The 14112-nt window shown below is 46.1% G+C and overlaps 1 protein-coding gene across 1 annotated transcript; it reads right to left on the bottom strand.

The window, feature by feature from the left end:
* Positions 1-1719: 1719 nt before the first annotated feature.
* Positions 1720-12543, bottom strand: LOC136517671 (SAGA-associated factor 11-like). The gene is made up of 3 exons (XM_066511303.1): positions 12409-12543; positions 11984-12322; positions 1720-2478 (listed from the first exon to the last, which is right to left on the bottom strand). Exons 1-3 carry the CDS (start codon positions 12448-12450, stop codon positions 2284-2286), a joined length of 576 nt encoding a protein of 191 aa, XP_066367400.1. The 5' UTR covers positions 12451-12543; the 3' UTR covers positions 1720-2283.
* Between the last annotated feature and the right edge of the window lie 1569 nt (positions 12544-14112).

Below are 14112 nucleotides of genomic sequence, written 5' to 3'. Positions count from 1 at the left end.
CCGATCAGTTCATTTGATCAAGGTGAAATCGTCTGGCGTGTCCGGACGCTGAGAGGTGAGTGACCGGACGCTGGGTGCCAGCGTCCGGTCGACTCCAGTAAGGTTCCAGAGAGGGAAAATCGTGACCGGACGCGTTCGGTCACAACTTAAACACTGGAGTTCAGAGAGAACTGACCAGAGCGTCCGGTCAACATGACCGGAGCGTCCGGTCACCCCGCAGAGGCACATAACGGTTCATTTTTCAACCAAGGTTATAAATACTTCTTCCATTCATGTGAGGGGGTACTTTTGTTCATTCCAACAGCTGAGAAACACCTTTAAGAGTGTCAAGAAGAGCAAGGTCCTAGTGAGGTGATTGAGATTTGAGAATCCCAAAGAGAGCCCTCACTAGTGAAAGCAAGAGTAGCAAAGTGTGCATCCACCCTTCTCATTAGGCTTGTCGTGGTCAAGTGAGAGTTCGTGCTTGTTACTCTTGGTGATCGCCATCACCTAGACAGCTTGGTGGTGATTGAGAGCTTGGTGATCATCCGGCGGAGCTTGTGGATGACCTAACTCAAGTTATGAGCTGTTGTGGGTGATTCACCGCGACGGAGTGTCGAAGAATTAACTCGTAGAGAGCACTTGATCCTTGCGCGGATCAAGGGGGAGCTACACCCTTGCGCGGGTGCTCCAACGAGGACTAGTGGGGAGTGGCGACTCTCCGATACTTCGATAAAACATTGCCGCGTTCCTCCTTCTCTCTTTACTTTAAGCATTTACTTTGAGCAATTCAATTCTTGTTATTTACATTCATAGAATTGCCATGCTAGAGTAGGATTGGAACATATGTTGTTAAACTTTTGTGCGGTAGATCAATTGAAACACTTTCTAGGCACAAGGGGTTAATTGGGCTAACCATATGACTTAATTATTACAAAGAATTTTAAAAGTAGCCCAATTCACCTCCCTCTTGGGCATCTTGATCCTTTCACTCCTCTTTAGGTGCTCTCACAACTTCACCCTTTTTCCTCGAACAGAGTGCGTAGAGCTAAAACCGTTTGGCTGAAAAACGTGGAGCAAAGCAGTCCCAAACACCCCCTAAGTACAAAATAATAGATCGAGAAATAGTCTTTAGGCCAATGAAATGGTCAATAAGGGAAATTAAAAACCACAATTTAGATCAACTCATGTACGGCTATGCGATATATTCCCTGAGGTCTTGTTCGAATGTAATCGGATTTGCATCAATCAACATGTGTTGGTGGATCAGAGTGAAATTTGAACTACCCACCCCAATCTACACCATGACATATGGATTGAGGTGAATCCGATAACATCCAAACAAAACCTAAATGTTAGATATCGTAAGGTAAAGGGAAAGTTGTATCCTCGTGTGGATTTAAGATCAAACAGAGTAACGAGTGCTCTGGGTGATCACTCGAGAGAGATCGAGATCGAGATCGAGAGAGAGAGAGAGAGACGACGGCAAGCAAGCATGGTCCCGACTTTGCTCCCCGCAACCGTGCCACGTGAACCAGCGGGTCATTAGTTCGGATAACTACCTTTACGGGAAATTCCAATTTGGACCATCATATTCAAAGCAGAAAGATACTCTAGCAGCACTGCTGCAGTGTGCAAACTGAGAAAGTTGAGAAGCACATGCCCCTCTTCTCGGATCATGACAAGAAACCGTACGTACGTGCGTATATTTTCTTTAAGGATTTAGGATACGCATGCATCTTGTTGGTGTTGGAGAATTCCCAACCAGAAATATCTTGCTGGGAGCCTGGGAACTGGCCGACATTATTGTACAGCACGGCAAGGCCTGTGAGCAGGCACAAAGGACAATAAAAAGAAAAGAAAACCTAATTTGTTCGCCACCATAAGCAGCAATGGCAGGCCTGCAATTCGCTTATTCACGTGCGCGATGATGGCACGGATCAACTCAGCAGCTTGCTCAGTCCGTCTCACTTTTCTTCTCGCAAACCCAGATATGCCATAGACAAGTCATACAAAGTGCTCTACAAAAGGTACTGTAACAAACTAGTACTACTGAATACTGATCGAAGCAACAAGCTGTACAAAAGGTGCTTCTCGACGGGTTTTAAAAGCAGGATTCAACCTTCGCCCATGGCTCCTGACCTTCACTGATCACCAGAGTGTTATTCGCGGTTCATAGACCATACTTACCAACGAAACGTGTTTCATGTCATCCACGGCAAGGCAACCTGAGTACAGGCTGAGTCAGCACCCACTACGGCACAACCGCACAACCAAACCTGAGAACAGGCTCAGTCAGCACCCCTACGGCGCATGGTTGCTGTAATCTCCCCTTGCGCCGCCGCCGCTGCCACTGTCAGTCAAACCATTAGGGATGCTCCCCCTATTAGGGTTTACCGTGGTGGGGTATGGAGAGTAGGAAGTAGCAGCGCTGCCATTGCTGCTTCTCGTGCGCCCAACTGTACTGCTCCTTGTAATTTTCGTTCGAGCTCTCCGCCCCTGAAATAGCAAATGATCAGAGGTGTCAGTGGACCAGAGCCTTACAATCAATGGATCTGAAGGACAAAAAATAAAATGTATTTTCTTTATGCAAGAAATACTAGTTCCAAGTTCCAACTCGAAAGTAGGTACAGTTGACGAATAATAGGACGATAGCATGAAAAAAATGCTGCATCTACATGAAGCCATTTCCAATACTCCATTCTCCAACTAGTAAACTAGAATAAATGAACTTTGCCAAACAGGGCCCAGACAGGGGAAACCAGGATGTAGTCAACCCAAGTCGACAGAGAGGGAAAAGAAATTATCCCAACCACTGCAAATGTAAACCCAAGATGAAGTGCTTGCCAAAATTAATCCAAACAAAAAAGAAGTGACCATTCTAAGGCAAATTGACTGGTTGGGGCAGCAAAGGATAAAAGTTCCCCTCGATAGTTGGGAACTGGTTACATGTTAACATTAATCCATGAGCCCCATTCAAAAGCTGGACAAGAGCATCAATCCTCAAACCTATTATTGTGGTGTAGGAGATCATTCTTTTGAGATGCTGACAAACTCAAGTTCTGCATGGATGGTCTTAAGGATTTTTTGAGACCTTACCCTTATAGTTGAGCATGCTGAATGTGGTTGTTTCCATCTGGGGTCAACATAAAAATATGTTAAGAACTTACCATGAAAATTCATATTCCCCTTCAGCATGAATGCCAATTCATACCAACTGCTTGATAAATTTGTGTCATCTCATTCCAATACCATGAGTTCAATTAGCCTCTTGGATTGCTTTATCCATTGTCATGTCATAATGTAGATTTGCACCAAAAATCAAGTACGGAGTACATAATCCAAAAGGTACGGACAGTGGCGGAGCCAGGATGAGCACCTCAGGGGGGGCTAATCAATAGAGATTTAGAACAAATGTCGAAGATTAACGATGAAATCACGTTTTTTCTACAGTAATATCAAGGCAAAATCAATCTCCCGGGGGGGCTGCAGCCCCCCCAGCCCCCCCCCCCCCTGGATCCGCCAATGGGTACGGAGACGTGCAAAGGTTTCCTCGGGCCAAACGGACACTGATCCTCGAGTGCCAAGGCAGAAGGGAGCTTGATTGCAAGACTCACCCGTCGAGCAGAGACGAATAGTGAAGCCTGAACTACCACTACCATGAACAAAATTGAATCAGGTGCCCAAACTTCTGATTACAAATAGATCTGACAGTGATCATAATTTTAGCTGAGCACAGAAACCTACTAATTCAATTGAATTGCTTAATCAGTAACCAATCTATGTAATAGGTGTGGGGTGATCACCTTGCTTTCAAAAATACCTCTTCAGTGCAAGCAAGAGGATAGCAGGCTAGCTTGTGAGACCCCATGCACTTAACTTGGTCTTCTGGTGAACATCAGAAAACTATTTAAAGCCGAGTTGCATACTTCGATCGGTAAAGTGGCAGATAACCCTCCAAACTGGAAAGCATCTCATGAACCGTGTTGGGTGGTACTGACTGCTGTCCCCACTTATCTCATGACTGCAATGGATCTCCCCAAATTGGTGATTAGAACCATCGACAAGAGATGGAAGGTTTTCTATGGACTGCACAGGAGAAGGCAAATGGTGGCAATTGTCTTTCTCTTGGGAACAAGTGAATCGGCCACCCCAAAGATAGGGGTCTTGGACTCTTGGTATTCATAACCTTGAGGTCTTGGGCTGGTCTCTTCGCATACGGTGGCTTTGGTTGGAGAAAACTGATGCTTCGTGACCATGGGCAGGTTTGCCCATTCAAGTGTTGTGCAATGTCCAAGCTTTATTCAACGTGGACATGGAATTAATTGTTGGTAATGATGAATCCACCCTGTTCTGGTCAGATAGATAGACGGCAGAAAAATCTCTGAATTAGCCCCAAATCTCATAAAAAAGATCCCCAAAAGAACCATCAAATGGTGCACTGTGGCTCAGGCTTTAGATAATGGTAGTTGTGTTGGTAATATCAAAGGGGTGCTCACTGTTCCTATCCTTAGAGAACACCTATTTATCTGGGATTTGGTGGATGGCTTGAACCTGCAGCAAGGCATAGAGGATCAACATCGATGGAGGCTTTCAAGGTCAGGCACTTATTTTAGCAAATCAGCCTACAACGCCTTCTTCCTCAGGACAATCCATTTCGCTCCATGGAAGAGATCAAGAGAATTTGGAAAACTTAGACTCCTTTACACTGCGAGTTCTTCAATTGGCTTGCCATTAATAACCGCTGCTGGACTGCAGACCCCGCCTCGCTAAGCGAAGGTTGCCACACCACACATTCTAGTCCCCTGTGTCTTTGCCTGGCAAGTATGGTCCTTGATCTTTCAGAGGCCGGGTTTGATTTCCATCTCATCACAGCCCAACGCCAGCTATTTCTCAAGCTGGTGGTGCCGTGCAATCAAGTAGGTGCAAAAAGAAATCAGAAAAGGGCTCAACTCCCTTATTATTCTAGTGACCTAGGAAATTTGGAAAGACAGGAGTGTTTGTATTTTCAATGGCGTAAATCTGGGTGTCATATTAGTGTTGCAGAACGTGGCAACTGGCAAACTAGTCAAAATGGTGTGTCAACAAATGGCATGAAAGGATAGGTCTTAACAAAATTTTGTGGAAAAAAAAACACCCCTTCTAGTTTGTGTGAGCAACCTATTCAATGCCAAATGTAGGCACATGGTTTTCAAAAGCCAAGGTAGTATTTTCAGCACTATTACTTAACAGCTGATCACAATGTTTTTAAATCGGCTTATCGTCCCTAATCGGTCTGGTACAGATTAGGACGATTAATCGACCTCTGATCGGTCTAATCGTCCATATAATCGTCCAGCATATAGCAGGACTATATATCATATATATGGTATATATACCATATACTATATATTTATATAGTAGACATCGAGCATCCGAGTCTCCTCCACCTCCATTCCTACTTCAGCATTAGATGCATCTGGCTGAACTTGTGCTTCATGGTCATCATCTTCATCATCAATGATATCTGGAGTTGCAGCTGCAGCTGCAGCAGTCCTTGGACGCTTCCTGGTATACATCTGGCAGACAGAGGCTGCTGCATGAGCAGCAGCAGCCGTAGGCAAGTTGTGGCCCTGTAGATTCTCAGATGACGGCTGGAGTGGAAGTGAAGACTGAGGAGACAAAGAGTGAGGGTGAGGTATATAAGAGAAACCCTAATGGGCCTGGCCCAAATAAATATAGCCCAGCAAACTGAAGCAGCCCACCTGCCTATTTAATGCTGATCGGCCAAGAGACCTAATCGGACGATTAATCGCGAGTAATCGACGATTAATCGGACGATCAGGTTTCTGATCGCTCGAATCGGAGGGCCTAATCGAGTGCTAAGTACCAATAAGGACGATTAATCGCGATTAATCGGACGATCAGAAAACATTGGCTGATCACCATCTGTAAGGGATCTTGGCTAGCAAAGCCTGAATGCCAAGATTGAAGGTAGATAAGTGATTGGCATTCAAAGTAGTGGTATAAAGGGATTATCTCTTTCTTCCAGATCAACCCAAAACTTTACAGAAATTTAGGAATAAGAATGGAGTTTCGAAATATTTTAATTGGATTCACACGACATTAACATACCATTCTAGACTTGAGTCTACAAGCCTGATAATGATCCGCAAGAATGATTATGATGTAGCTATAACATTTCTTAGATATCGGGGGTAGTGATTTTTCCTACATGGCATAGAAATCAGTTTGTAATGATAATTCCACAGACTAAATTCCGCTCTCTTTGTTCTGAAATATAATAGACACGCCGTGTCGTGATCTGGGCATGGTGTCAAGTGAGCAAGGATCAGGTCGTCGCTTCCTTAGTGGCGTGCTACATCGGCGCCCGGGTGTAGTGAAAAATGAGCAAGGGTCTTCACATCTGAGTCGACGGGTGTGAAGGGTAAGGAAGCTAGTCGAACCAACTAGAATCCGTTTAGGTAGTTGGAATGTAGGGTCGCTTACAGGTAAGTTAAGAGAATTAGTTGATACCGCGACTAGGAGGCGTGTAAATATATTATGCGTTCAAGAGACTAAATGGAAGGGTCAGAAGGTGAAGGAGGTGGACAATACATGTTTCAAGCTTTGGTACACAGGGACAGTCGCGAATAGAAATGGAGTAGGAGTTTTGATTGATAAAAGCCTCAAGAATGGTGTGGTGGGAGTGAGAAGGCAAGAAGATTAGATTATCTTAGTCAAGCTTGTCGTTGGTGATATGGCCTTGAACGTAATTAGTGCATATGCCCCCCAAGTAGGCCTCGACGAGAGTGCTAAGAGACAGTTCTAGGAAGACTTAGATGGCCTGATTAGAACTGTACCCAGTAGTGAAGAGCTTTTTATAGGAGGAGATCTTAATGGGCATGTAGGTACTACAAGCGCAGGTTTCGAGACAGTTCATGGAGGTTTTGAGTATGGTAGTAGGAATCAGGAGGGGGAGGAAGTTCTGGACTTCACGGTATGATAGCCAACACTTTCTTTAGAAAGAGAGAATCGCATCTAGTGACCTTCAGTAGCGGATAACACTTTAGCCAGATTGATTTTGTCCTCGCAAGAAGAAAGGACAAACGAGAATGCTTGGGTTGCAAGGTGATACCAGGGGAGTGTGTTGTTTCTCAACGTAAGCTTTTGGTGGCAGACTTTCGTTTTCAGATACGTGCCCGTAGGGATAAACAAGCTAAAAGATTAAAAGAACAAAGTGGTGGAAACTGAAAGGAGAGACGTCAGAGGTATTCAGGGAAAGGGTTATCAAAGAGGGCTCTTGGAAGGAAGAAGAGGACATAAACAACATGTGGGAGAAGATGGCAACCAATATTCGGAAGATGGCCTCAGAGGTGTGTGGAGTAACCAAAGGAAGTGGAGACGAGGCTAAAAATACTTGGTGGTAGAACAAGGAAGTCCAAAGGGCTATTAAGGAGAAGAAAGAATGCTATAGACGCTTGTACCATGACAGGAGTGTGGACAACATAGAGAAGTACAATATGGCAAAGAAGACTGCAAAGCGAGTTGTAAGTGTGGCAATGGGTAGAGTGTACGAAGATCTTTACCAACATTTGAGTACGAAGGAAGGAGAGAAGGACATTTATAGAATGGCTAGGGTTCATGAGAAAAAGACAAGGGACTTCAACCAAGTTAAGTGCATTAAGGATGAAAGGGAGCATCTCTTGATGAAGGAGAATGAGATCCGACATTGATGGCAAGAGTATTTTGACAAATTGTTCAATGGTGAGAATATGAACACAACCTTTCAGTTGGATGACCCTTTTGATGACACTAATAGGCGCTTTGTGCAGTGAATCCAAGAATCTGAGGTCAGAGAGGCGTTGAAAATGATAAAAGGAGGTAAGGCGATGGGACCGGATGGTATCCCAATCGAGGTGTGGAGATGCCTCGGGAACATAGCTATAGTATGGCTAACCAAGCTGTTCAACTATATTTTTCGATCGAACAAGATGCCTGATGAGTGAAGGAGAAGTATATTGGTACCGATCTACAAGAATAAAGGGGATATTCAAAGTTGTACTAATTACCGGGGAATTAAGTTGATGAGCCATACTATGAAGCTATGGGAGAGAGTTATCGAGCATCGCTTGAGAGCAATAACTCGGGTTTCTATGAACCAATTTGGTTTCATGCCCGGAAGGTCAACCATGGAAGCCATTTTCTTAATAAGACAAGTTATGGAGCGGTATAGGGAGATGAAGAAGGACCTACACATAGTTTTTATTGACTTTGAGAAGGCTTATGATAAAATACCAAGAAATGTTATATGGTGGGCTTTGAACAAATATAAAGTCCCAACGAAGTACGTCGGGCTCATTAAGGACATGTACAACAATATTGTGACTAGAGTTCGAATAAGTGATGGGGACACGGATGACTTCCCGATTAGGATAGAACTACATCAAGGGTCAGCTTTGAGCCCTTATTTGTTTGCCTTAGTGATGGATGAGGTCACAAGGGACATACAAGGGGATATCCATTGGTGTATACTTTTCACGGACGATGTAGTGCTAGTTGATGAAAGCCGGACAGGAGTGAATAAAAAACTGGAATTATGGCGGGAGACTTTAGAGTCCAAAGGTTTTAGACTCGATAGAACTAAAACTGAGTATATGAGATGTGACTTCGGCACTACTACTCGGGAGGAGTAAGATATTAGTTTGGAAGGTCAAGTAGTGCCTAGGAAGGATACCTTTCGATATTTAGGATCAATGATATAAAGAGACGGGGATATTGATATAGATGTTAGCCATAGAATCAAAGCAGGGTGGATGAAGTGGCGGCAAGCATCTGGTGTCCTATGTGACGAAAGGGTACTACATAAGCTAAAAGGCAAGTTTTATAGGACAACGATTAGACCTGCTATGTTGTATGTTGCAGAATATTGACCTACGAAAAGACGACATGTTCAACAGATAAGTGTCGTGGAAATACGTATGTTGCGTTGGATTTACGGTCATACAAGAAGAGATCGAGTTCGGAACGATGATATACGTGATAGATTAGGGGTGGCACCATTTAAAGAAAAACTTGTCTAACACCGGTTGAGATGGTTTGGACATGTCCAACGGAGACATCCAGAGGCACCGATGCGTAGTGGAATCCTAAGCCAGGATAGTAACGTGAAGAGAGGCAGAGGAAGACCGAAGTTGACTTGGGTACAGGCAATAAAAGGAGACTTGAAAGGATAGAGTATACCCAAAGACTTAGCCTTAGATAGAAATGCTTGGAAGACAGCTATTCACGTGCCTGAACCTTGATTGCTTTTGCTGGGTTTCAACTCTAATCTACCCCAACTTGTTTGAGACTTAAAGGCTTTGTTGTTGTTGTTGTTGTTGTACATTAGAAGGTGCGGTCAAACCTAAAAACTTTGGCCAAGAATACACACATATTTTTAGAATTTAGTACATGGAAATAATACTAGTAAATCCATAAAGAAAATTGTAGCATTAATTTTTTTTAGAAATTTTCACAGCAAAATATTTATTAAAACTACTGGAGACTGTGTAACTGTCTTAAATGACAAGTAAAAATTGGTGAGCAACCAATCGTTAACCTGTTTAAGTGTAGAAATAATTCTACATTATCACATCGTTTGACTTAAAAGGTATATGTGTCCAATTTAAATACATTGAAGTTAAACGGTTTGAAATCATGTACTAGATAATATCACTTTAGCTCTGAAGTTAATGTAATGGTAGGGGGGCGGGGGGAAGGCAAACTACTTCTAGCGACTATCTAGCCACCTGGCAGTGTGCACAACATAGGATTTCCAAAAAGAAAAAAGTATTCTACAGCTATACATAGAAGAAAGTACATAATTAGCCACATGGGCATAACACTAGAAAGAAGCTAAGGTGGATGACCTTACAGATAATAGGCTTGACTCAAATCCAGGTTCAGGGTTAGAATGAAAAAGAACAGAGCTCATTAAGCTGAACTCAACTGATTTTGTAAGTACTATTTTACCTACTATGGTGCTTTACACCATATACAAAACTGAACTAACTGCCTGCTTATTCCTTTTTCGGGGTACTGACCTCAGCTCATACCTCACAGGTAATACAATTGCAGTGAACACCTGCAACAATCACCCCCACAATTGCAAGGGTTGTTGCCAACAATAAAATTCTTGGAACATCACAACAAATGTTCTCACGAACCAACGAACTAGACATAGTGGCATCACTCAGATAAGCCTAAACCAGACGACAAAGCAGCAGCACAATCCATTTAATTCCTGGAAAAGTCCAATTCACCCCCTCTCTTTCGAGAAAATTGGAATTTTGCCCTCATGGCAGGTGGGCTTTGCCCAAATGCCATCAAATTTGTGGGCTTCGCTGAAATACCGTTATGAAATGAGTCCAACACGTTATAATGCTATTTTGAGATTTAAGTCCACTTTTAATATTTTTCACCCAAAATTTTAGCCTGAACTGACCATTTTGCCCCTGAGCTCATTGACCCCTGCCCTCTCATCTCTCGTTCTCTCGCTCCCGTCGCCTCCCCTTCCTCTCTCCCTCTCCCTCTCTTTCCCGAGGTGGCGGCGCTGCGGCGGGCCCGAACGCGGCGGCCTCCCTGCGCTGCGCGTGGCCGTGGGCCCCGGCGGCGGGCGAGCCCGGCTCGGCGTGGCACGGCTCTATCGCGCCGCCTCTCTCTCTCCCCCCTCTCCCAGTGTGCAGGCGCACCGTACGGGCCCGCGGCGGTGGCTTAGCGCGGGCGCCCCCCCCCCTCCCCTCTCCCTCTCCCTCTCCCTCTCCCTCTCCCTCCGTCTCGATCTACCACTGGGCCGTGCGTGCGGCCGGCGCAGGACAGGGCAGAGGCATGGCCTTGCAGGCCAGTCGTCCTCATCTTTCCCCCTCTCCTGCTGTGGCCGCTCATGGTGCTCGTGCCCGGTGCCGGTGGGTCTCGGCGGTGCCGCGGTTGGCACAGAGCAGTCTCAGGTGCTCCCGTTTCCTCTTGTATTTTGGGATTTTGCTTTTGCCTCTCTGATTCTTCCCTTCGATGACTTCGATTCGTGTTCTAGGGTTTGGCCTAGAATGCATGTTGTTCCAATGTTTGCCTTCTCTGTGTTTATCTGTGAAAGGACGGCACCAATTGGCAATGACACTACTTACCTCAAAGATGAAAAAGTCTCCATCGATGAGATCAAATTAACACCTCTGTGTGGGATTCAAGAGATTGTGTTTGTGATTTTATTTTTGCAGCTTTTTTTCTCAGTTTTTCCCTCCCCCGTTCTTGCTTCGATTCTTCATTTTGAGACCGATTTAGTTCGTTCTTTTTTGCTCAGATTCGTGCTATGACATGAGTTGATGCTACCCCTTAAGTGAATTTGATTGAATCGAGTCGAGCACGAAGAAATTGAACCAATTTCGTTTTTGGGGAGTTTTTCGTGTTCTTGGCCGTGATCTAATTTTCCCGGAGTTTGGGTTGAAATTGGGCGATGATCTCTTAGAGTATGCTCACCAACTCCCTTGTGATGGCCTGTGAAAAGTTTGGTCGCGATTTGTTTTGATTTGGTCCAGTTTTTCGTCGATTTTGTGGCCGCCGGTTTCATGTTCTTGCGTTCGAGCTCCCTTCTCCTTTCTGTTCGTAGCGTCGGTCAGGGTTCCAAGGGGACTGTTCTTTGCCGTGACCGTGTGACTGAGAGGGGGGCAGGAGTCAATGAGCTCAGGGGCAAAATGGTCAGTTCAGGCTAAAATTTTGGGTGAAAAATATTAAAAGTGGATTTAAATCTCAAAATGGCATTATAACGTGTTGGACTCATTTCATAAGAGCATTTCAACAAAGGCCACAAACTTGATGGCATTTGAACGAAGCCCACCTGCCATGAGGGCAAAATTCCAATTTTCTCCTCTTTCGGACTCAGTTCAACGGCCTAAACATACGAACGCTAGGAGCAAAAGGGACTACATAAATATGAGGTAGCCGAGATCCAAAGGGACGGGACGGTACTGGCAACGGTGGTGGATTGATTTACCTTGCCCATGCATTTCTCGAGGTGCGGGGCGAAGCGGCCGGCGACGACAGGGCGACCGCAGTTCATACACTCGACGACATCGGCGGCGATGGCGGGGTGCGTCTGGCCGAACACGTCGACCCCGCCCTTGCTCCCGCCCTCCTCGGCGGCCCCGCCTCCACCGGGGTGGTGGTCGCCTCCGGCGGCGGCGGCCGCCGCCGTACGTGCCGCCCAGACGCGGAGCTCCTCCTCCTCGGCGTCGACGCTGCGGTCCAGGCCGAGGCGCGCGATGCGGTGGCACTCCGACGCGACGTCCGCCACGGCGCAGTCGAGGAGCTCCTCGAAGCAACTCAGCGCCAGCTGCCAGCGCCGGGTGGTTTACCGGTCAGATCGCGGATCAAGAGAAATTGGGAGTGAGATCGTGAGAGGGAGGAGGGGAGGCGTACCTGGGATCGAGGGCTCAGTGGAGCGTCCTTGGACGACGACATGCCTTTCGTTTCCTGCTTCCGGCCGTTTCTGACGTACTCCGTGCTCGGCCGCAGCCGCACAGGGACACTCTTTCAGGGTAATCCTGTGCTTCGGGCCGGGCTGTTAGGGCCCAATAGTGCCAGATCCACAAGGCCTAGCACAGCCCCCCAACGCCCTAGCGCTCGTCGCTCCGCCTCCCGCACAGCACGAGCACTGAGCCGCCGCCGACGTAGGACGGAGGAGCGCCGCCGCTTGCCGGCCGCCGGCGACGAACCTCTGCTCACGGGACGCCCTAGCAGCCTTTACCCACTGTCCCACACGCTGAAATCACACCGCCTCCACCCGCGCAGGCGCTCACGGTCGCACGTATGAGCGCCGCTGCCCGCTAGCCGCCAGCGACGAATCTCCGCCAGCCGCCATGCCCGTGAGCGTGAGTCTGCGACCAACGTTCGTCCTCCGCCAGACCGCCACGCCCGCGACGGCTGTCCTCCTGCGGTGAGTTCCTTGCCTAGACATTAGTAGATTCTTCAGTAGGTTCTTTCTGTTGCTTCATTTTCTCCGCCCCCCCCCCCCCCCCCCCCCCCCCTTCGTGATCTACTTGTTTCGCTCTTCCGTGATTCCGTCAACGGCTTCTCCAAATCTGGCTAGGGCTACTGCTAGTGCACGCTGAAGTGCCAGGCCGTCTGTCGTTGCAGGCCAAAACTATTATTCAAAAGCTCATTGCTATGCTAGAGTTGAAGCTCATTTGCTCAGGGAGTAAATGTCCAAAGGTTACATATGGAATGCTCAGAGAGATGCTTCCAACCTTGCTTTGGCCAGCGATTGCATTTGCAAGATAATTTACTGCTTTTAGAATTTTAGAATATGAATTATTATTTTTATTAAAAATAGTAAAAGGTATCTGTGTATACCCGTATCTGTCGATACCAATACATGTATCCATATATCTGTTGTTGCTTCTATGCACAAGAAATATTTTTCTTTCGTGCGCACTACCGCCAGATTAGATTGCCATGCTATGCCAATCACTTGCATCGCCTGCTAATCCTCCTATTGTGTATATAGTCGTGTTGCTTATCTATTGTTCGACATCTAGGTGCATGATGAAAGGGAAAGTCTGCCTTGGGTTATTGATTCTTTGAGGCTGTAGTCTTCCTTGCCTTCAGGGGTGTATATTTTCTCCTTTTTAATCTGTAAACTTTGGCACTTATGGTTTCGCTTTCTTCTAAAATAACCATCCATTTTATGGCTTCCAAAGAAGAAAGATGTTATACACCATTCATAAATCATTAGGTACTCGTTGAATCTGATTTGTCTCGTTGGTTGCTGATTCCGTACTACAGATGAGTATTGACTGATTGTTTGATCATAACCTATTTCAGAGCAATACATTCGTATTATGAAAAAATGGAAATTTCAAGTGTTCATCATTAGCCAAATAATGTACTTGAAGCTCATAATTTGTTATGTTTCATGTTAGCGTTGACACTGCCCGCCCCCTGTTTTGATTTTGAAATAGGCTTCTGGATGGAGCTGGTACCATAAAAAGGGCGTACCCAGTGCAGAGAGCTCCCGCTCTGTGCGGGGTCTGGGGAAGGGTGTTAGTGGCAAGCCTTACCCTCGCCTGTGCAATGCGAGGAGACCGCGACTCGAACCCGGGACCTTCCGGTCACATGCGGTAA

This window comes from Miscanthus floridulus, chromosome 17 (genome assembly GCF_019320115.1).
Source record: "Miscanthus floridulus cultivar M001 chromosome 17, ASM1932011v1, whole genome shotgun sequence".
Taxonomy (NCBI): domain Eukaryota; kingdom Viridiplantae; phylum Streptophyta; class Magnoliopsida; order Poales; family Poaceae; genus Miscanthus; species Miscanthus floridulus.
The sequence above is the reverse complement of the archived record's forward strand: the minus strand, read 5'-3'. Positions and strand labels throughout refer to the sequence as shown.